The sequence below is a fragment of the Gallinula chloropus genome (assembly GCF_964237585.1).
Source record: "Gallinula chloropus genome assembly, chromosome: Z".
NCBI lineage: Eukaryota > Metazoa > Chordata > Aves > Gruiformes > Rallidae > Gallinula > Gallinula chloropus.
The window spans coordinates 24,650,651-24,675,037 of record NC_140089.1 but is presented as its reverse complement, the minus strand read 5'-3'; the positions used below and the strand labels follow the sequence as shown (position 1 = coordinate 24,675,037).

General features: G+C 42.9%; 1 protein-coding gene across 1 annotated transcript; it reads right to left on the bottom strand.

The window, feature by feature from the left end:
* Positions 1-6: 6 nt before the first annotated feature.
* Positions 7-16,573, bottom strand: FEM1C (fem-1 homolog C). Its single transcript, XM_084278316.1, has 2 exons — positions 16,006-16,573; positions 7-1,915 (listed from the first exon to the last, which is right to left on the bottom strand). Exons 1-2 carry the CDS (start codon positions 16,547-16,549, stop codon positions 606-608), a joined length of 1,854 nt encoding a protein of 617 aa, XP_084134442.1. The 5' UTR covers positions 16,550-16,573; the 3' UTR covers positions 7-605.
* Between the last annotated feature and the right edge of the window lie 7,814 nt (positions 16,574-24,387).

Here is a 24,387-nt window from a genome sequence, read left to right as displayed (position 1 = left end):
AAGACAGCATTCTCAAAAGAGCTCCAAACTGCAAAACAAAATTGGCATTTAAGTTGAAATTGGCCAAGTGCTGCATAGAAATATGCTCACACACAACAGTCATGTTGAAGCCAGTGCATAGAGAAGATAAAAGCACTTATGGTAGTTGCAAATGTTAACAAGTCCATACAACTTGTACAGTTTAGCAATGAGTCCATAGAAAAAGAATAGAACCAGATTAAAAATGCTGAAGCATAACCAAAAAAGGATGACCTTCCAACATATAAAATCCACATAACAGTTATATTAAAAAGACATCAGTGGAAAATACTCAACTCAGTCCCAAACAACCAACAGGCAAGTAAGACCAGAATAGACAAGCCTTTGGCAGACAATTTTAAGAGTCTAAATATGGCATTACATTTCTAAATAATCCACAAAATATATTATATGGCATATTCATATTAAATACTGGGTAACCAACTCTGCAGATCTGATGCTAATGCTTTAGCCAATGAACGCAAGATGGAGCAAGCTAAGAGAACGCTGGTGTGTCACAACAGTGCTCAACAAAAACATCATCACCAAGTCGTGCTGAGAAAACAGTACTCTAGGACTCCATAGTATCATCTGTGGAGCAGAACAAAGTTCTCCAGCTTTTCAGGGATATGCCCCGCATAGTCGATGTTGTGACTCACTATTACGCGAGCAGCGAGACACTGCAGTGTAGTATGATTTATGGGCTGGATTAAATTTTTTGCCATTTCCTTCTCATCCAACAAATCACTAGCAGTTTGTTTATGCAGGTTTGTGGCATCAAAGTGTGAACCTGACTTGATAAGAAGATTCATGATGTCTGGATGGTTGTTCAGTGCAGCAATGTGTAATGGACTGTTGTTATCAGAGTCTCTGACATTTACATCAGCACCACATTCCACCAGGATAGCAGTAACTTGTAGAGAGGGGAACTTACAAACTGGGTAGCGACCCACACATGTAGTATTACTGTCAACAGCAAGGTGAAGTGGACTGAAGTTATTCTTCCCCTTAGGCTGAAGCTTAAGAAACTTGTAAATAGTCTGTTTCTTAAAATGCTCCTGTTCTGAGTTGCAGGGTACTTTCTCCAACAAGCAAATTAAATGTAAAATGATGGAAAGGGCTTTGTTCAGCTGTATTGGATCAGGAGGACACTGGGTTTGTTTCATGGCCCGTTCTATTTCAAGAACACTTTTGCACAGTATACCCATGAGATCATCAAATGTGACGGTAGTGCCTAGAAGGCCTTTTGCCCTATCCTGCAACATGAAGGAGAAAAGTTCAGCAAATGACAGTAAACTGCTGGATGTCATAGGGCTTAGTGGATCAAGATTGCTCTGCTGCATGTCCAAAGCATATTTCCATAAGTTGATGCAACGCTTGAAGTTTCCAGAGTCTGCATAGACAGCACCTCTGTATCTAATATAGTAGGATGTATCTGGGTGAGAAGGGCCAAGAATGCGTTCTCTAATTAATAGTGCTTGCATTCTCATTTCATCAGGGTCTGCAATAAGATTTTCTAGCTCTTCTGAGCTGTTTACCTCTATAGCATAATCATATGCCATAATTAGTGTTTGTGGCACAGGTTTGCTCAAGATATTAGTCCTATCACTGTATCTCATTTCCATAGCTCGTTTCCAGTATTTCAAAGCACCAAGCAGATCTCTCTTTTTGTCCACAAATGTTGCTCCTAGAAGTTCCAAAGCATTTATGCGCTCAGCCTTACTGGTCTGAACATGCTGGGTCAGAAAGTCCACGATATTGGTGTGGCCTGTCACACTTGCTGAGAGAAGAGGAGTCATTCCATAGCCATCCTTCTCCATTTTGGCACAATACTTGAGAAGCATCTTCATGATCTCCAAGCTTCCGGATTCCGCACAGTCATGCAATGCAGTGTTTCCTGCAAGAAAATAAACACAATTACACAGATCATAATCAAATTGTAGTCCAAACACCACCCTGTTGAAAGTTTAAAAATAGTTTAAAGCTCCAAACATTGACTGTTAAAAAAAAGCTGTTTTGACATCTATGGACTATAAAAGGCTTAGGTGACAGGTAAAAATATTCAAAATCTCCTTAAATATCAAGGCTGCCAGGCAGTTAAACAAGTCACCATGCTTGATACGATTTCCTGAAAGAGTTAGCCAGGTTTTAAGGGCCCTTTTTTTTTCCTCATTTAAAATAAAAGCACAGGAACAGGCTGGGGTGCTATTAAAAGGCATTTAATGAACAATGCAATCATCAGGGACAACCAGTGTGCTCACAAAGGGGAAGTCCTGTTTAACTAATTTGCTATCTTTCTGTGGTAAGGCCACACACTTAGTGAATGAAGGGAAGGAGGTGGATGCAGTTTTTCTAGATTTTAGCAAGGCTTCTTATGCTGTCCCTCACAGCATCCATCTGGAGAAACTGTCCAACTGTGGGATGAGCAGGTTCACAGTGCACTGGATGAAAAACCAGCTGAAGGGCAGAGCTCAATGGGTGGAGTAAACGGGGCTACATCTGACTGGCCACCACTGAGGTTCCTCAGGGCTCCATTCTATGGCCAGTTCTGTTCAACACATTTATCAAGGACCAGGATGCAAGAGTTGAATGCTCCATTAGCAAGTTTGCTGACAACACCAAACTGGCAGGTGATGTTGAAACTCTCAAGGGACAAGACGCCTTGCAGAGGGATCTGGATAGATTGGTACCTTAGGCTAAGAGCAATGGGATGAAATTTAACAAGTCCAAATGCCATATCCTACACCTAAAACAGAGTTACAACAGACAAAATTATAATCTGGGACAGGAGTGGGTGTAAAGCAGCCCTGCAGAAAGGGATCCAGGGGTGCAGGTCAAGAGCAGCTCAACATGAGCCAGCAGCATGTCCTGCCAGCTGAGAGGGCAAACCCATCCTGGGGGCATCACACCAGCTTGCCAAAGGAGGGGATTGCCCACTTTTAGTGCTGGTGAGGCCTCCCTTCAAGTGCAGTGTACAGTTCTGGGCCCCACCATTTAACAAGAGCATGAAGGTCCTTGAATCTGTCCAGAGGGCAACAATGCTCCTGGAAGGGCTGGAAGGCATGTCCTGGGATGAGTGGCTGAGGACTTGGAGCATCTGTAGTTTAGAGAAGAGAAGGATGAGGGGACACCTCATTGCCTTCTACATTTTCCCAAGGAGAGGAAGTGGAAAAGGAGGTACTTAGCTCTTTTCCCTGGGATCAAGCAGTGGGATGTATTGGAATGGTTCAAAGCTGTATCAGGGGAGGTTTAGATTGAGCATTAGGAAGCATTTCTTTTCTGAGAGAACAGTCAAACACTGGAACAGGCTTCCTAGAGAGGTGGTCAATGCCCCAAGCCCATCAGTGTTTGAAGATGTATTTGGACAATGATCTTCATAATCTGATTCAGCTTTTTTTCAGCCCTGAAGTGGTCAGACAGTTGAACTAGATGATTCTAAGTTCCTTTCCAAATGAAGTAGTGTATTCCCTAAGGGATTTTGTATCTGTTTTCAAGTATGAAAGAGATGCTTAAGCTTGCTATCACTGTATTGTTACACTTTTCCCTTCTTCCCTTGTCAAATTTCCATTCATCCCTATCTTCAGCAATGACTGAAAAATAATGAGATCTGTATGAAAATTAAACCTGGGCTAAACTCCACATTGGCTTTGTTTGCTCCTGCACTATGCCTATTCCTCTCTCCATCTGCTAACCTTTGTTACATGTTTTGAGGCAATAACTGTATACAATGGAAAATATAACCCATCACAACAGGTCATTCATCTCAGGTGGGGCCTTTAAGACTACTGGTATATTCTGAGGGAGCTGGATATTTTGTAATGCACATGTATATTCTCAGACAAACAGTTCTTAACGCTTTCTGAGGTCATTATCCTGAAGTCCTACATTAATCCCTCTGCTCCTCTGGTTAGGATTCAGAGAATTATAGAATGGTCTGGGTTGGAAGGGACCCCAAGGATCATAGAGCTCCAAACCCCTGCCACAGGCAGGGACACCAACCACCAGGCTGCCCATGGTCCCATCCAACCTGGCCTTGAACACTTCCAGGGACAGGGAATCCACTACCTCCCTGGGCAGCCTGTTCCAGCACCTCACCACGCTCTCTGTAAAGAACTTCCCCCTAAGATCTAATTTAAACCTTCCTTCCTTTCATTTTATTCCATTCCCCCTTGTCCTGCCATTGTCTACCCTTTTAAAAAGGTGATTCCCCTCCTGTTTCTATGTTCCCTTCAGGTACTGGAAGGCTGCAATGAGGTCCCCCACAGCCTTCTCTTCTCCAGGCTGAACAAGCCCAGCTCCCTCAGCCTGTCTTCACAGGGCAGGTGCTCCAGCCCTCTAATCACTTGTGGCCTCCTCTGAACCCTCTCCAACAGTTCCACATCTTTCTTGTATTGGGGGCCCCAGACCTGGACACAGGACTCCAGATGGGGCCTCACGAGGGCAGAGTAGAGAGGGACAATCACCTCCCTGTCCCTGCTGGCCACCCCTCTTCTGATGGAGCCCAGGATACCATTGGCCTTGCGAGCTGCAAGAGCACACTGCTGGCTCATGTTAAGTTTCTCATCCACCACAATCCCCAAGTCCTTCTCAGCAGGGCTGCTCTCAAGGAGCTCTTCTCCCAGTCTGTGTCTGTGTCTGGGATTCTTCCATCCCAAGTGCAACACCTTACACTTGGCAGTGTTGAACCTCATTAGGTTCCCCCAGGCCCATCTTTCCAGCCTGTCAAGTTCCCTCTGGATGGCTTCCTATCCTTCCAGGGTGTCAACCACACCACTCAGCTTGGTGACATCTGCAAACTTGCTGAGGGTGCACTCAATTCCATCATCAATGTCATTGATAAAGATGTTAAAGAGCACTGGTACCAAGACAGACCCCTGGGGGACCCCGCTTGTCACTGGCCTCCACCTGGACATAGACCCATTGAGCACCACCCTTTGGCTACGTTCTGTCAACCAGTTTCTTATCCACTGGATGGTCCACCCATCAAATCCATCTCTCTCCAATTTAGAGAAGGATTCCCAAAGCCAATGAGAAAAAAAAAATTCTTCAACACACAACATGCAGTATCTTGCATCTTATCATTTACATCTAGGTTATTTCTCATCAGCATGACACTGCAGACACTAGAGTAGGAGGAGAAGGAAAAGCATGGGGACAAACTCTCCTGGTCCCTTCCCAACATAAAGTCTCTTATATGGCTTTTAGAATGACAGAATTTACATCTGACAGCACACATACTACAGATTCAGGCAAAGTAACTTTTCAGCCTCCCACTAAATTAATAATGTAAATCATTAACAGAAAACTCAAGTAAACAGCCTCACCCCCAATTAAGATTTCTGACGTCATTAGCCCTGCAAATTACAGTTAACTGTCCATCAGGTCATCAGTTTGTTACACTGTCAGCAAGTTTCCACATTCACAAATCCGACCTTCTCTGCCCATTCACGGTCATCAGATTTGGCTTTTAAAAATTTAGAGAGAAGTTTCCTGAAACTTCCTTATTTGCATTTTTGGTAGGCTATTGTTTAATGCCAGCAAGACAGCAATTTACAAGTGTGCTTTGCTGCTGGTTTTTTGTCCCCAAGAGAACTACTGTGGGTTAAGAAACAAAGCAGTAGTCTTGAAATCTTCAGCTCCTCTAAGCCCTTCTTCAGCATAAGATAGATATGTGGTCTACTGATCTAAACAGCTTCTATTTATATAGAAGAAACTTCTATACAGTTTCTTTTTTTTCCAGGCTATGATCTCTAGAACACACAGTTCACTCTAAACTATTTAGCTAAAGAAACTGAAATTGAAAGCGTGCCTGAGATCTCTTAAAAGCTGAACCTTGTATAGAAATAAATTAAAATTAAACCAATACAGTCTGTCTGCCAAGAACCTACTGTTTACGCTGTCTTAAACACAATAAATTCAAAAGTGAAACATTTAAAGTGAGCAGTAGCAGTTAATCACATAGTAGCTTGCTTTATATTTTCTGTTGACAAGAAAATGTTCATCCCATCCTTTCACAAGCTTCTGTATGCAGGGAAGGAAGTACATAGAGACTCCAGGTCTGATGAGATTAAAATCTTCAAAGGAGCACTGGGCACTCTGCCTTTGTTTTCCTACTAAGTATCCTAATCATCCACTCCTTACTCCTTCTCTTCTAGTCCTACACTTCTCAAAACGCTACAACATAAATCAGCCCACTGCTTCTTCCTCAAACTTGTTTTCTCATCTTAAAAACTAACACACAGCCTCTTTGTCACTCCAACCAGGAGAATAGCAGTAATAAATTATTCAGGACAAACTAAGCCTCCGTCCAGGCTCACCAGAAACCAGAGTTCAGCTGATGCACTAATCAAATTAATACAAAAGATCTGTAAGAGCTCTTTTCAAAAGTTTGACTCAAGTTTAACAGGTTTTTGCAATTAGAGCAGAGCTAGAACTGAACTTGCAAATTATTTTTCTTGAAACATTTCTGAATAATGGCCAGTGATTTTTACTGTCATGTACTGTACTAACAGTAAACTGTGGAAGATGCCCTTCACAAAGCGGCACCTGAAATTACCTGTTAGATCAAGATTCACAAACCTAAAGCAATTTTTAAAAATAGCAAGTGATTTTTCTTTAAGACCTTAGGCAATTTTTACCACTACCAGTGTTAAGTCAGTTATAGTGCCTGGCCACACTATAGTCTCTATCAAGACCAACAAAATTTCCAATCATAGGAACAGAGATGTAACCAAATAGAGGTGAAGTTCAGTGAATGTGGCATGTATAGTTTCTCAGCTGTAATTCTCTCTCTCCTTATCACGTCACAGACCAGAAAACTGTTGACACCTCAATATTGAGGATCATGTCGTCTTTAAAATTCTAAGACAGTTAGGTGTCAAAAGCAGACAAATACACAAATTTTCCAACACATACATTATGAGTCTTCTTGTTGTGTTAGAAAAAGTCTAGTTAAAATGCAACTACAGCAGTCAATCCAGAGCTAGAGACCAGTTGGGTCCTCAGACCATCTGCAGTCCTGCACTCAGTGAAGAAGTAAACACAGACGCATCTGGGCTGAGGCACCCATTAATACAGACTTTTCAGGGTATTTTCAAGTCCATATACTAAAGTTCACAGCAGACTGGCATTGGCACCTATTTTCTTCCTTCAAGTCTCTATTTTAAAATATTTTAAAAGTTGAAACATAAAAGCATATCAAAGGCAAACAGACCAAAAGGTGTTAGTAACACCAAAGCTCTTACTCTTTCTTCACAACTATTCACATACATTTTGCTGGCTCTGACAATAGGACCAGTGGCAGATATTCACAGCATAGATCCATCACAACATAACACTGCCCTTGACACTTTTTTATCAATTGCCAGGCAAAAGTACTGTGACACATTTATTACTGAAAAGTTAAGCTTGGCCATTGTCAGGGTAAATTCAGGTCCAATCCAACTGCCTGTCATTGATTTACAATTCTGCTTTGCAGAACATGTGGAAATATGCTTAAGACACCAAGGAATTCCACTGCTTTGTCCAACTGGATGTCCTTTATTAAAAAAGGGCATTTTAAAATTTATTACAATTACTGACAAGCTGAAACAGCTGTTACTGACAGTGTATCAAAAGTAGCATTTTTTTTAGCTACTTATGTTGTACTAGCAGTTAAAACACAATTACTTTGAACCATGTGACCAAATAAAGGAAGGCTGTCACCACTAATTTTTAACCGCTCTACCTCACTTCAGTTTGACTGGATGGTAGAGGTACAGCAGTGGAAAGGATATAGTGTATAAAAACATTTCCATAACAGAGATGTGGCCAGGGTAGACAGTGAAGAGCTATCAACTTAAAAAAAACCATAAACATCAAACTAAAGAAATAACAGTATTACCAGCCATCTACACCTAGCAAGTACCACATGTTAAATTTGAGAAAAAATTTGAAAGAAAGCAGGGCACTCATCTTAATATCTAATGCAAAGTCTATGGTCAGGAATTTAACAGTTCAAATAAGTATAGTAAATCAACTATTATTCTGTGAATTAAATAACACATTTCAAGAACACTGTATCGTCTATGGTGACTGGAATAATAAGTGGCTGAACACAATTCAGCAGTTACTGAATAAGTAACATTGCAAAAATTGAATCAGCAAACTAAAAGTCAACATTATGTTTATTGCTGTATTAAAAAGCAAAAAGCCTGATACTAAGTAATTTGAAAGTAATTCTCTTTGATAAGCAGCCTTCCAAGGGACACAGATGATGATCTTGGTCAAATCAGTCTTTTATTTAAGGAATAAATGGTTATTTCAAAATAGGTTTCATAACATTTTCTTAATCTATTTTTGATTCAGAAATTATCTGTAGGAATTTAATCACACATAGGAGATAGCTAATATTACAACAACATGAAAGGTCATCATTCTTCCACAGATAAAAAAATAGGACTGGAAATGTTTTGGTACTCATGGTCCTTCTCTGCTAGAGAGTGCTGCTGTAGTGTATTGCTAATATTGCTTATAATCTGTTTCTATCTGTACTAAACTTCACTATTATCACAGACCCTGGCCCTTGGCCCTGCTATCTCCCCTCCGCTGCAGCCTCCATGCAGTTATCTCAAGGCTAGAAGATCAAGCTCCCTGGACATTACCAACCTTGGACCTTGTTGTGAAGGATGTTCAGGAACTTATGGTGACAAGGACGCTCAGCGTATCAGCTGCTCATCACCCAGGAATGTTCCTTGAATGCCAAAGCTTTCTTTAAAAGGTGAACCTAAGTTTAATTTCTAAGTTACCCCAGCAATTATTTCAACTTCATCTAATTAAACAGCAGCAAAGAAATGGAACAGCCCCACTGCCAATCCCTCCAAATCTTTCAAAAACAAACTAAAGAAAAAGGTATGGTCAGTTGACACCATAGCATCATGTTTTACTCCTTTGTTACAGTCCTCCATTGAAAGTCATACAAACATTGCACACACACTTCACATACCCAGAACTAGTTCTCTAAGTATCTAATGCTACCAAAGGCTTATCAGAGTATGGGGGGTGGGCATTCAAATTCATGATGAGGCCGTGTTTTTCTATGTCAGAAGCAAACAATTCCCAAAATAGACAGTAGCTTGTGACATGGGAATGAAAGACAATGAAGCGATGACACAGAAAGTGATTTGACTTAATTTGCAACAAATTAACGATATCCACTTCCTAATACCTACAAAATGCTGTATCAAATTTCTGGGTAGTAAAACTTACATTAAATTTGGTATCAATCTGACTTCATATCCAGTATCATTAAACAAATAAAGAAAAAAGATTAAATTTAAATGTGACTGATCAGAATGTAAAATTAACATGTACTTATTTTTGCAGCCTGACAGATGAAATCAATCACTTCTATAAAGTGAAGATGTTCATGTACTCTGTAACAGAACACTTGTAGTTGTCTTCCAAGAGTTTCACTGATTGAAAAAAAACAAAAATTTCTTGCTACATACAAAAATGGGCAAGGCATAATAAAAGTGCAAAAAATACACCTCTGATTCATATGTGAGACGAAGATATCCTAAAGGTATTTCTTCCCTTTAAGAAGAAATTAAGTAAACTCATAAAGAACTGCTAACTTCAAGTTACTTGATCTAGTTTAGATATTCTGTAACAGAATAATTACTATCTTGCTGACCAAAGTACTTCACAAGTACTTGCATTATGAAGTTTACCAATAAAAAGCATGCTATTAAAGATTTAATTTCAACATAAACTCATTTTTAGTCGAAATTCAACAGTTTATTCCTTTAAAATATATCTTCCTTATTTACAGAAATTCCTACTGTTCAGCTGCCACATAACATCACACACAAAATATCTACAAAATGCAGTGTACTGTGCCATGCACTACCAACCAAAAAAGGGAAAAAACCCAACAAAACAAACCAAGGACACAGTACACTTTTAGAGCAAAGGTTCTTGCTCTAAGTTAAAAAAAAGGAACTTTGTTTTGGTTTTTTGTTTGGTGTTCCCCACCCCCAAATTAATCTTGACTAGTAGAAAAAAACAAAAAACTCAGAAGAGAACAAACCTGTCAGACTCCTTAGTGTTTACTCCAAGAGAAAATTATTTTTAATGCATACTAAACTACACTGATCATAGAGCAAAGAGTGTGAACCTCTAATCCCCCTACTTCTAAGTCTGCCAAGTCTGAAAAAGATTTTTTCCCCTTACCAGCAGGTCTGAGTGTTACACTTTCCAGTACCATGAGAATATGACAACACTAACAGCAGTAGCCCTTAATAAAATATTGCTACATGTATAACCCTGATACAGTACCCACAGAGACTGAGGTCTGTACACTTCTACAGTTAGGCAAATCAGGAAGAAAGGTCAACATACCTTGTCCTCCATATTGTTTTGCTAAGCTATTCTAATCAAATACAGTGTCAGCTGAATCAAAGAATAAGATTTTGAATTGTAGTGTTATTTTGCATTTCCAAATTATTTTACTCCCTCCACTGCTACTGTAATATGGAGGATCATAACTGACAAAGAATTGGGGCTTGCAACCAAACATACCTGTGCAGATCTCAAGAGACAGCTAAAACTAAGTCTAGTCCAGCAGTTCTAATGAAATTTTATAATGCTCAGGAGGAGAAAAATTCATAGAATCATAGAATTAATCATAGAATGGTCTGGGTTGGAAGGGACCCCAAGGATCATAGAGCTCCAACCCCCCTGCCACAGGCAGGGACACCAACCTCCAGGCCTGGATCTACACAAGGCTGACCAGGGCCCCATCCAACCTGGCCTTGAACACCTCCAGGGACGGGGAATCCACCACCTCTCTGGGCAGCCTGTTCCAGCGCCTCACCACTCTTTCTGTAAAAAACTTCCCCTTAATATCTAATCTAAACCTTCCCTCCTTTAGCTTTAGTCCATTCCCCCTTGTCCTGCCATTATCTGCTCTGTTAGAAAGTCGAATCCCCTCCTGCCTATAAGCTCCCTTCAGGTACTGGAAGGCTGCAATGAGGTCCCCCCGCAGCCTTCTCTTCTCCAGGCTGAACAAGCCCAGCTCCCTCAGCCTCTCTTTGTAGGGCAGGTGCTCCAGCCCTTTAATCATCTTTGTGGCCTCCTCTGAACCCTCTCCAACAGTTCCACATCCTTCTTGTATTGAGGGCCCCAGACCTGGACACAGGACTCCAGATGGGGCCTCACGAGGGCAGAGTAGAGAGGGACAATCACCTCCCTGTCCCTGCTGGCCACCCCTCTCCTGATGGAGCCCAGGATACCATTGGCCTTGCGAGCTGCAAGAGCACACTGCTGGCTCATGTCAAGCTTCTCATCCACCACAATCCCCAAGTCCTTCTCAGCAGGGCTACTCTCAAGAAGCTCTTCTCCCAGTCTGTATCTGTGTGTGGGATTCTTCCGGCCCAAGTGCAACACCTTACACTTGGCAGTGTTGAACCTCGTTAGGTTCCCTCGGGCCCATCTTTCCAGCCTGTCAAGATCCCTCTGGATGGCTTCCTTTCCTTCTGGGGTGTCGACCACACCACTCAGCTTGGTGTCATCCGCAAACTTGCTGAGGGTGCACTCAACTCCATCATCAATGTCATTGATAAAGATGTTAAAGAGCACCGGTCCCAAGACAGACCCCTGGGGGACACCGCTTGTCACCGGCCTCCACCTGGACATAGACCCAAATTAGTCATTTAGCTAGCAGATAAATCTGCTAACAACAGAAGTGTGGCAGAGTTAGTGAAGAACAGTAAAACCTACAAATAGCACCTTGAAGAGACCACATACCAAGCAGCTGAGCAATGGAAAGATTTACAAGCCACATTCAGAAAAAATACCTGCCTTCCAAGTAGGTATTCTGTAATAAAGTCCTTAATCCCTGTACCATTAATTCAGATGATCCTGGCTATCAGCACCTGTGTAGGCTATTAACTATAATTTAAATTGTTAGGTAGAGAAAGGAAAAGAATGAATCTCCATTACAGCATGTTTGGCAGAGAAAGATAAAGCATGACACAATTTATCAAAATGTGAGATCTAGGTGTCCTGTCCAGAGTTAGATCAGAAGTATAAGAACCATTTAAAACAGTCTGCATGCAAAATGTTTTATATTTGCCTCAGTAAAAGTATTTTACATACAAAATCCAAGAAACACAGTCCCAGGTATATCACCCAAAAGAGCCCACATCTGTAATGTGAAGGCCCAAAGACTGCTACTACTTAAGTTACAAGAGTAAGCATCTCCCTCTCTATGGGCAGCATCCAAAGGAAGACCTGTACACAGAAACACATCAGTGAAACACAGTATTCAATCCTGAGGCCTATCCTGAACGTCCTAAGGGACCATTACTCCAAGGGATGGCTGCAGGCTTTCCAACACAGCAGAAAGCTGCATCCAGCCAAAATACTCCTTCCCACCCAGCGCAAAGATAGGCCCGTGCTTCACTTCAGGTTTAACTCTAGCATTCTGCCTCCTGAAAAACACTCAGGCTTCTGCTACTGCACCATTACCTGCTCTTTTCCTCCTTTAAAGAGCAATGAAATACATTTAACATATTAACATGGAAGAGATATTTTTTGTGTTTGGAAAATAACAAAACACGAACTTAACATTTGAAATGTAAGTGAATTATTAAAGTTTGTTATTTTTTAATCTGTAACTTCTTAAACCAGAAGTAATATACTGGCAGAGGCCTCTGAATTAGGAAGACATTGAATTAACTCACTTTTTGCTTTTCTAGAAAAAAAAAAACCACAACACAAAAGGTATCTAGAAATATCATTTCTGTTGGCCACAATTCCAGGGGGAAAAAAAAAACCCTTACACTTCTTACCCCAAGTATCAGTTCACCCCCCAACACTGCTAGTCTAACATAAAACTTAAAAAAAGAAAAGAATCTTTTGTTTACTGTTGTGCTGCCTATGTGCTTCATAAAAGTTTGGGGAAACTATGAAAGGTCAGATCTTGCAAAGCAGCAGAAAAAAAAGGCTACTAAAGGCTCGTACTTTACATTCAGAACCACTGGCTATCATTCACAGTATGGTGCTTGTACACCTCAAACATCACCTCCTTCCTGACCAACATCTCCTGTGAGACAATGTCAGGCCTACACTTGAGCTCAGTGCAGCACCTTATCTGACTCAGACTGTGAAGTGTCTACGAATGTTTAATCATTTCCTAGATGTACTTTTGCACTACCACAACTGTCTTTCAAGAATCTCTGCATTCTGAATTTCCATAGAACACACAGTTGTGAGATCCTACCTGTATTTTAGGAGCAGTTTCACTGCATGTTTTTGTCTGCTGTTCCATGCCTTGCCTCAGTTGTTACCCTGACTTTGAGATGCCTGTGAACTTACCTATTTTCTCTTCTCAAAATATTTGGATTTTTCTCTGGAACTGTGAGCACTTCAAAACATTTTCTTATCTTTCCCAGCTCCAGACTTTCCTGGGTTTTAAAGTAAGAATAAAGTTCTGCCTTGAAATGTGAAAATCCAGTGGAAAAACACAAGCAATAGTTCAAGTAACATTGTCTACATCCTATTTTGTGTGTCCTTGTCCCCTCCACTAACATGGAGTTAAGAATAACACATGGAAAAGAACCTATAGTGGTCTCCTTGTAACAGCACCTCTACTGAAGTTACATAGCTTTATTCTTTTAAGGACTGTTGCAATTTTAAGTGCAGCAAAATTTACAGTAACTAAAGCCTTAACATCTTTAACAGAACAGTAGGCTTCTCCACGCATGGCACAGGAAGGGGCCTATCTGAAAACAAGGATAGCAACAACTTTCACTATTCAAAAGCAGAGCACACAAGTCCTCTCTGTCTCCCTACAAGTGCAAACACCCTCTGACAATTGCCTAGTACACTGAAAAGAGCACAGAGTCTGAGCTGGAACATGACAATGTAGAACGAATCCCGCAGGAAGTACCAATTTTGAAATTAAAAGCTACTGAGCATTCTTGCAAAACAAAGCTAGCAGGTCAGCTGCTGAGCCTCAGCCCCTGCACCCATACAGTTGCAATACTTCGGGCCACCAGCTTTATTTGGTTCTTCTATCCTTCCACAGCTGACTTTCACTTTCGTGGTATATAGTACTTCCTTTCTCTCTTCCTTTACCTTACCATTGCTTATTAAAGAAATTCATATCTGGATCAGACTGTTTTAAGATGCCAAAAAGTATGGTCCTGTCCTATGAGAAGGGATTTCCACATACAAGAAGGCAAGCCATACTTCACCAATAGGTATTACATACTCACATCCATTTGTACACATGGCATTTCCAAGTATAAAATTAATTGTAATGAGCTAAAACATACCTAGTGCTGTATTTTTTAAAACTTTAATTTAAATAAGGACCAATTACACCTTACGAACTTTGCTCATATGCCTAGCTGCAAATCACACAGAAATTAAGGGATGCAGAGAGAGTAAGGAATTAAGATAATAGAGAAACTGAGAGCCTTGAGAAAATCCTCAGGAGTGCCTGGCTGCCACTCATTTAAACAACGACAAATAGCACTAATGCACTAGTAAAGTGAATAATAAGGATCTGCAAAGTGAAGCCTACTCTACAAACACAAGATGAGATGGGGGAAAAGCTGCAAAGATGCATCTTTTCCCTTTACATCAGACATCTAGCAGCACTGTTCTGTTCATACCTACAATATAAAGGGATTGGACTAAAACTAAAAAACAATACACACTACACATTTAGCTTGCTATTCCAAGAATCCTGTCTAGAAAAAGTGACATTTTTATCCTATCACAAGTCCATGATGATTCATAAGCAACCTTAAATCCCTACAAAGGGAGATTTATTTTGCTCTGCCCACCTCTATGATAAATCTGTAGTTTAGCTTTCTTTACATTAAACCCACATATCTGCATGATTTGCTGAAAGAGGCATATTTAACTGAGCAGCTTTTCCAAAGATGAATCTCATATTTAGCATTTACCATTAGCATACAATAATCTACACACAAACTATACTTTTAACAGAAAGAACAGCAAGGTATAGTATAGTGTGAGAAATGTAATTAGCCAGAAACAGGTAGTGGAAGTATTATGCTACGAAAAGGCATATTGGTAGATTAGTATTTTTTATACACACACAGATATATAAAAAAAGCTGCTGAATCACAATCCTGGCTCAGTGAGCTAAAAATTAACCATAACCTGCAATAAGTGATATGCCTTTCAGGCAAGTATCACACCCACATACAAGTCTGATAAGAAATAAAAAAAACAGGTGGTTAAACCAAGAGGTCCACATAATTACAATCATAGAAAAATCGACAGAAATCTTCACTTTGAACAATAACAACAGGGTAACTGCAAGCAAAGAGACATTCTTTGTGATCTCTGCACCACTGGATGTCCTTCTGTTCAGTCACCTGCAGCTGTTTCTTTAATGCTAGTATATGGTTTTGTTTACTAACACTGAAAATGGTCCAAAATTATTCAAGAATTTGGAGGGCGAGGAGACTGAAGAGCAAAGTGGTTGGAAATTTCCAGTGTAGAAAAGAATTCTCCTCCTTTATGCATCTTTCCTTACACTAAGTAGCACAAGTACAGCATACTTGGCTTGTTATAAAACAGTACAAAACCCAAGAATATACACTTACATATATATATTTGAGTCCGTTGCTACACCAACCTACTACAAAGAGGAGTTGTCAGCAAGTTTAGTAGCTTTTTCCATATGCATAAACATGACACTTCATATACCTGAGGTTTTTCTTAAATGTGGCGTTCAAGACTATCTATTTCGAATTAAATTATACTACCTGCTTTAACAAAGGAGTACATTAAAAAAAAGAGAGAAAGGAAAACAGTAAAATCATAGATAAATACACTTTATGTCTTACGTATCTTATTCACTGTATCAGACTAAAATAATATTTCTGGATGTCAACCTCCTAAAGCATAAATGAGTAACTTTATCCCTACTCACTATGAGGAAAGCGAAAAAAGTTAACTTACCTTTAACACTTTTTCTGTTAACATCAGCGCCTTTTTCAAGTAAATACTGAGCAATTTCTTTGTGGCCTTTGTAGCAGGAGATCATCAAGCATGTATGCCCATGACGGTTTGATACCTCCAGGTCTGCTTTGTGCTCCACAAGATATTTTACTATTTCCAGGTGACCATCAAAACAGGCAGCTCTAAGTGGTGTGGAATTTGTCAGAGTTGTATTGTTGACAGACGCACCACGATCTAACAGACACTGAACCACCTTCAAGTGGCCAGCTGCTGATGCTGCCCATAATGGTGGAGCCCCCTCAATGGTCTCACCATCAAAATTCACAGAACCACCAACTTCTATTGAGGCAGAACAATGGTCCAACAAGTATTCCACCATGTCAAGGTGACCATAGCGGGCTGCCATCAGAAGTGGTGTGGCACCATTGGTTTTCTCCGACATCAGGAGGGCCACTTCTTCTCTTGTTTTGCTTGCCAGTAACTTGGAAAGGAGCCGCAGCTTCCCATCACGAGCTGCAATGAACACTGCTGTCTTTAGATCCATTTAGTCCTTACCTCTCTGCTTCTTGACAGATACACACTTGCCTTTTTCAGAGTCAAACGCTTACTGGAAGAAGAGAGCCCAAACGGAACCTCCACAGCTTCTTCTCAGATCAGTGGCATGCAGATAGGACAACATGGAGGCTGAGCACGGTCCGGGGAAAGCACAGCCTGTGCTTGTTACAAATCTACGAGAGAAAGAATCCTGGATGCCTTCACCTCCTACTTTGCAAACAAGTAACTACAATTGTGTTTTTCAACAGCTTTTTCCATACAACTCACTGCAGCGGAGCCCTGACCTCCAGCTGCCTTCCTTGGGACACCCACCGCGCTGACCGGTGCTCCCTGAGGAGCTGTTTGGGGCAGGGGGGTGGGGGGTAATTCTACCAGCGCGTTATCCACACCAGCCACGGAAAAACCCCGTCCTCCCTTACATCGTTATGATCCCTACCCTCGGCCTGCTGAGAGTCCCCCCGCGCCGCCCCCAAGCACACCCGCAGACACGCACTCCGCGGAAGAAAGCCAGACGAGGAAGGCGACACACGCCCCGGCGGCCGTGGTCTGGCCGAGCCTCGGGCGGGAAGGAGAGCCGGAGCCTGCCCTTTCCCCCACGACCACCCTCAGCCGGCTCAGAGGCCCGCCCCCTCCCCCACCCTCGTCCCCTCCGCTCCCCAAACGCGCGCCCGGCTCCCCCACGGCCGTCCCGGCCTTCCAGCCCGCCCGGAGCGGGCCAGAAAGGGCCAGCGGGCTGCGGGTTACCTTCACGAGGCTCCACCGACACCCTCGTGCCACGGACGAGCTCACGGGGAAACGTCCACCTCCTCCACTCCACCGTCCCGCTTCTCCATGACAGCCGGACCCCGTCTCCCAGAGCCGGCTTTATAGCCCAGGCGCGGCGCAGCCTCCTGGGTGCGGCCGGGACCAATCAGGAAAGGGCGCGGGCGCCTGCCAGCCACTTGTAGAGGCGTTGGGAGGCGGGACTACGCCGCCGCTCAAGGGCGGCGGAGAGCGCGGCAGATGGCCGTCAGGGGGCGGGCGAGGGCTCCCCCAGGCTTCACGCTGCTACAGAGCGGCGGGGGGTGGGGGGGGGTTGGCGGCGGCGTCGCGGCGGCGGGGCCGCGGTTTATGCCGAGGGTGGGCCGGGGGTGGTGGTCCTGCGTGGTCTCGGTGGTAAGACAAGAGGTACCGCATGTGTGTGCCTCTCCGTTCGGTACGTTTTGGGTGAGGTGCCCGGTTTTTGCAGCGCAGGGGGTGCTCTGGGGAATGTCACAATTTGGCCTAAAATTCGCTCTTTTTTTGGGCTTTTCAGCTTTTTTCTCTTTTTCCCGTTATACGTGTCTTGCTGCGGGCTGAGCACGTAATGTCCTTATTCCCCTGGCAGTAGCGAGGGAGAAAGATCCTAAGAAAGCCAAGCGAGAGGAAGGGAAGGCAACTCCTGTCACGAGTGGGCACGTTATGTGCAGGCCCTGGAAAGCAGGGGCATGCACCCAGAAAAAAACCCTGGAGGAAGCCCACGGGCATTAATCCGCAGGAATTTGGACATCAGTTTGCCAGGCAACTTAGTAGACACATGCGCTCCTCTCCCCTGCCCCTTTGCCCCCCAAAAATGGGGAAAAAAACCAAGCCCACAAGTAAAGGGAAAGAAGAAAAAGGAAAAAAAGAAAAAAACAACCAACCAAACACAAGAAACCCCAGTTCTATTTGCAATTTTTTGTACATTAGCAATATATCACTGCCTGGGTCGCCATTCGTCCCTTTGTACCCTGTGTTGGAAAGATGGTACAGAGGCTGCTGATTGCTTTGTCTGCAAACCTTAGAATCGGAAAGATGAAAACAAATTGATGGGGATTTAGAGAAGAGCAATCCCAATGATTAAGGAGCCGGTAGTATTCATTTATGGAGAGAGATTAAAAGATGTAACTGTGTGTAAATGCTAAATTAGAAATAAGTGGGGGTAAGAAGAATAGAGAAGTTTTTCAAGAGATGTCAGTGGAATGGAGGAATTATTTGAAGAGTTTTACAAGCTCTAGTCAACAGCAATTGGAAAGAAAATGAAAGGAGAAAAGCGCGTGCTTAGCATCAAAATTAATATCCTGGTAGGGTGGCTCTGGAAAGACAGAAAAATGATTTAGAAATCATAAAGCTCATTGACAGAACTAATTGTGACTGGGCTGTGTAAATTATATCACATATTAATAAAGTACTGTGGGGAATAGTTCTCTGCTGGAGGGAACGTGGAGATGGTAACTCTACAGACCCCCAACAGACCTTTGGATTCAGTCCCCAGAGTTTTCAAGTCAGGTGGTATGCAACACTGACAGACCTGTGAACTTCAGGGCTTCATGGTCACTTCTACCAATGGCAAACATCTGCATGTCTCCGTTTCCTCCCAGCTCTGAATCAGGCCAAGGTCCTGGGACATGGTCCACAGGAGAAAGATTGGGCAGGAAGGTCAGAGGAGAATGGGAACTGCTTCTGCAGGGACCTACCACCTGGACCATGGCAGAAGGTGAACCCTGACACACAGCTGCGAGGCACAGAGCCTGTTAGACCACCAGGTTTCTTCTTTAAATAAAAATACCTGTCTCATGTGGCAAACAATAGATCTGCCTTGATATTTCAGTATCATGATTTAACCCTGGCTGGCAGCTAAGGCCCACGCAGCCACTCATGGGGAAGAGAATAGGAAGAGTGAAAGTGAGAAAAGCACTGGGTTGAGGTAAAAGCAGTCTGATAGCACAAACAACCACCACAAAGGGGTAATAGTAATAATAAAAATAATAGTAATAATTATACAAAACAAGTGATAAACAGCACAATTTCCCACCACCCAAAGTTGATGCTGCACAAGACCCCCAGCTGCCGTACAAGACCCTCAGCTGCTGCTGTGCAGCTCACTGAGCAGGGGGAAATGGGCTCCGACATTGTTTGGTATGGAATATCCCCATTGCCAGTTTAGGTCAGCTGTGCTGGGTGCCCCCCACCTTCTCATTAGCAGGGCAGAGTGAGAAGCTGAAAAGTCCTTGGCTGCTGGGCAACAACTAAGTCACCAGTGTGTTATCAGAAGTATTGTCATCCTAAATTCAAAGCACAGCAAGATGTCAGCTGCCAGAAAGAAAACCCCTGCTGAAACGAGGACACTCACAAACTCACCTTAGAGTCTTTACGTCTAGGCATCTAAGAGTTAAGCAGAGAAATAAAATATTAAATAAAATTTGACAGGAGCTATACTTGTCCAAGTGCCCTGCTGCCATCCTTATCTTTCATACCTTGGTAAATGTACATCTTCAAAAAATACGTAATTGTATTTAGAATTCATAAAGGCCATTCTCAGGAGAAGAGTGGACTTAGGGAGGTCTGACAAGGCCACTGCATCCTGACTGCTGTTGTTTGTGTTTCACACTCCCAACCTGCCCCACGGAGGCAGCACTTGCCCAGCAGTACCTTGTTCTGGAACGGCACCGTGAACCGTGGGTTGGGGTATGGTTCCAGCCAGTGCCACCTCTACTTCAGTTACTTTCTGACTCTCAAGAATGGACCTAGGACCTGCTTCCCAGAGGTAAAAAGCAAATATTTTGACCCAGTGTACCTGAAGCATTGCAAAAAACAAAAGATACCGGTTCCTTCTTTAAGGTTTCAACTTTAACCACTCGTAGCCAGTCAATCTACTGCCAGGGAAAACGTCATCTGTCTTACCTCCTCCTCTCTTGTGGCCTATGCTGGATGTAGGAAAAACAGCTCACTGTCCCTGGGGAAGGGGATATTGTTGTCAGACTGGGATTTTTGGTGGTGCCCCCAAACACGGCCCATGCCATTGAAAAGATTGGTTAGCTTTGACACTTAATTGATTTTGCAGTTTCCTCCCCCAAAACATACTCTCTTTTTTTGAGCTGTGAATAGAGAATTATATTAAGTAGAACAATAACGTGTAGCAATGACTTAGTTCTCACTGCAGGGTATTCTTGTCCTCACAGCTATTCACAGAAGACAGCAGGATTTGTCATGTACAGGAGGGACTAAAGTGCTATCCACCTTGCAGACACCTGTGGTTTGGTGGAGAGCAGTCCTCCCTTCAATGCCAGGATCACACTTCTGTGGCACTGTGTCTCACACACCAGTGTTTTACTGTTACATCCACAGCTTTAGCTCCAGCTTGAAGAAGAGATGTTAATTTTCTGTACAAGTGTTAATACCATAAGGAAAAACTCACAGGTCGCCAAATGATGCTTGATGGAGTGTTTGGTCTGAAGGGGAGGGTTTTCAGGACTGCCATTGATAATGTTCTGGGACCTCAATTCTGTTTTCATCAAACACAAGCACTGTATTATTTATTTTAATTACTTCAGTTCTTTATCCCTATACCCCAAAGGACAGTAGAGGCTGGTGCTGAGTTTGCTATTTGCCTCCAGGCATGGTCTGCATAGCAATACAGTTCACCTCAGTGACATCTTAGTTGTTAAGTTTTGGCACCAACTATGTAGTGTACTATACCAAACTAGTATATCTACACTAACTTGGTGATTTCCTCAAATTTTTTATCCCAATTTTCATCAAGCACCAGTCAATATCCCTAGCATGATTATACTGCTGTTAAGCCCTCAAGTGACTCAGAAAATGCTGTGTTACATTTTACAAGGTAGGTGCATGCTCATTCCAGCTGCTCTGTGTGGTGTGTGTGGCTCATGCCTTACCTAAACTGGCACCCAGCCCCCCTACACAGTACTGGCTGTACTGGCTGAGAGTCAGGTCAGGAAAGGGGTGTAGGACATAGGATGGAGAAGGCTCTTGGGAAGGGGAGCCAGAGCAGATGGTGGGCTGAGCAGCAAGATGCCTAAGGCAGCTGTGACCAAATGTGAGCTGAGGCCAAATAAATCAAAAAAACAAAATACCTGTTGAAGCACAGCATGAATCCTTGAGGCATCCTGACCACCAAACAAGGAGGTGGTAATGGCACACTCCTGCCATCTCCTGCCAAACTTACCTTAGTAAAGCCTCTTCCTGGCTGCTGGTTCTTGCCCACACCTCTGGCAGCCCCAGCAGTGGCAGAGATGCCAGCAGCTGATGCTACATTGAGTCTCTGTCACTCACTCTTTGCCATGAATGTTTATACATTTTCATATGAAGCAGAAGACCTTCAGAAGGATTGATGGTGACATCCACCCTGGAAACATCTGCACTCTGGGGTCGCAGCACCCTCTGTGGCATTGAGAGACCCCTGCACCATGTGAGCTGGCAATGGTATGCAAACTTGTGCATGAGGCCTTGAGGCACAGGCAGCACCTCCTCACCCTGCCTGCGCTTGAGCAACATCGGCATGTGCTGCATCACAAAAATAGCTTTGTCCCTCAGCACAAGCACCACAGGCCTTGGATACAAGGTCAGGTTGGGGAGATTGCACAAGGCAGTGTCATATTCAGCCCAAGTCACCAAAAAAGTGGTTGCTCACTTTAGGATCCACTCCAGGATTCACCCTTTCTTCTAAAACCCTAGTCCTTTATATGCCAGCCCGTTATATGGCAAGCCAGATTACAAAGCTTCTTCTTCCTTAACTGGAAACTCTTGCTGGTGTTATCCTGTCAATAAAACTCTGGGAGCTGAATCCACTGGCTGTGTAAGTGGACAAACTTGGTGCAGATTGGTGTTAAAACTGTAAGACAGGTTGCGAACGGGCTGGAGATGTGAGTCTTCACAAAGTGAAAAGTTTTGGCCGGCTGGCTGAAGCCCTGCAAGATGTCAGCTTTCCTAGTCCTTTGGCAGCTAACTTGCAGCCGGCATCAGAAACAGCTTGTGGACACAGAGCAAGAGAGAGAAGTCTGGTCTTGGGAAGTACCTCATTTCTCAAGAGGAAATCAGTGTCTCTGCCTATTCACCCTGGAGTGTAATGATGACATTTTGTTTCCAGTGAAGTCAGCTGAGCCAGGGTTTTACCCCAAGTATACTCGGCAAAGTGATTTTCTACAGTTGCGTGATGAAACAGTACAGAGAGGGAAATAAGAAGAAAATTATAATGAGTTTGCTTACAATTTGTAAAAGATTTGTACAAATCATATAAAGTGTATAGGCTATAAAATTACTCCTGTCCATGTGCATGTGTATATAATGGAAATAGTTTATAGGTTAACCTCTGTAAAATATACACAGTAGTTTAGTAATGGAAATATTCTACTTCAGACAGATGCTATTCCACACAATGCAGACATTTCTAAAAGCTGCAAATAAGGCAGGTTTACAAATAACCTCATAAAGAGAGTTCAGTGTTTTTCAACAGTCTAATTAATCTACATCCTTCATCACCATTCTGGTATTTGATGTGCAAGCTGTAATATTTCCTTTCCTCTAAGCTCTCCTGCCTCCGGTTCTAATTCAAGAGCTTGAAAGTACTCTGTCAGGGTTTGTAATTTTCAGAAATTCAAACACTTCTATTGTTAAAATCAGTGGCAGATGTGCACTTAACTTTTAGGTCAGTCTTTGCCAAGCTTGTGAAAGCTGAATTTTCTTCCAAGCAGACAAAACCAATTTTCTTCCTCTCCTGGCAGTCCTGAGCGTGCATTATGAAAGAACTGCGTGTCTGCATTCGTAAATCCAAAGAGATTCCTGCTAGCCAGTGTGTGACCATACGTTACCTCTTTAGTAGCAATAGCCCTGCATTTTGGGAGAGGCTGTCCTAGACTACATAACACATTTCTAGCAGTAAATCTTGCAAATTTATCATAACAGAACTTTAATGTAATAAAGCAATTGCCAGAGTAAATTTCTCTGCCAAAGCAACATTTGCAACTTACAGAACGTTCTCAGATTCATCAGTACAGTTGTTTTAAGTCAACAGTTGGCTAAGCTGTAGATAGATAACGAATGCATTAAAAATTAGCTTACTGTTAAAAATTAGCTCACTTTGCTTTAACCATGCCCTTACTAGGTAGGGCTGGTTGTGTTCATGCTGCTACCCATGCTGGGAGAGAACCGTACCATGCCGTGGTGGGATCCTCTACCACAGATATGTTGGGCATGCACTGTGACTTTGCATACAATTGATGGGTGTGACTAATCCTTTGCTCCATTAAATTTGGGCTTGTGCCCTTATGACACCGGAAGCCTTTCTTGTGCCATAGACTGTACCCATTCTGCTATGTTGTAGATGTGAAACTTCCAGAATAGGCTGCTCACAGACAGCCTCCTTGCTGCCCCCGTTTTACCCCATATGTATTATCCCCCTGTTCTTTTCCTTTCTTTGCTCCCAGGCCAAGAAAAAGATGGGCCCGACAGTGTTGATAATGATACACGGAATTCTAGCTATTGAATTCACAAAATTTTCACAGTGGGTGGAATAAAAAATACATAACATCCTCTGCTTTCTAAGTATAGAACAGACATTTCACCTACAACGAAACCTACTAGGCTAGTCATGATACTTGGGAATATGCATATTTAACTCCCAGGCATCAGTACAGACCCCCTCTGATAATTCACTGCAGAGAAAAACTATGGAGCTGATCAGCCAGCGAGCACTCTGGGCTGATGGAAAGCTCAAAACGCTCCAGAGAGGTCAAAGTGGTTGGAAGCAAACATCTATGTGGCAAAGCTACTTTTCCTCAAACAGACGTCAGTGGAGGTGGGGCAGGTGGAGGGGATGAGGCTAATCAGAGAAATACTCCATTTACCGTCAGCTCTAGCCAGCACGAGCACAGGGAGCAAACAAAGCAGCGCTCAGGCGCTCGGCAGCAGTCTGGCGGTGCTGCAGCTCCCGCAGAGGCTGCCCAGTGGCTGGGAGCACGCCGGTAATATTTCACTCCTTGGCTTGAGAAGCAAAGGCTAGAAGCATCCCTACATTTTAGTCATCTGCAG

What these genes read in the sequence shown, in the direction of transcription:
- FEM1C (XM_084278316.1), bottom strand. Translation starts at nt 16,549, where the DNA reads ATGGATCTAAAGACAGCAGTGTTCATTGCAGCTCGTGATGGGAAGCTG. An exon ending in TAACAGAAAAAGTGTTAAAG is followed by an intron (nt 1,916 to 16,005) that starts GTAAGTTAACTT and finishes ATTTTCTTGCAG; the next exon opens with GAAACACTGCATTGCATGAC.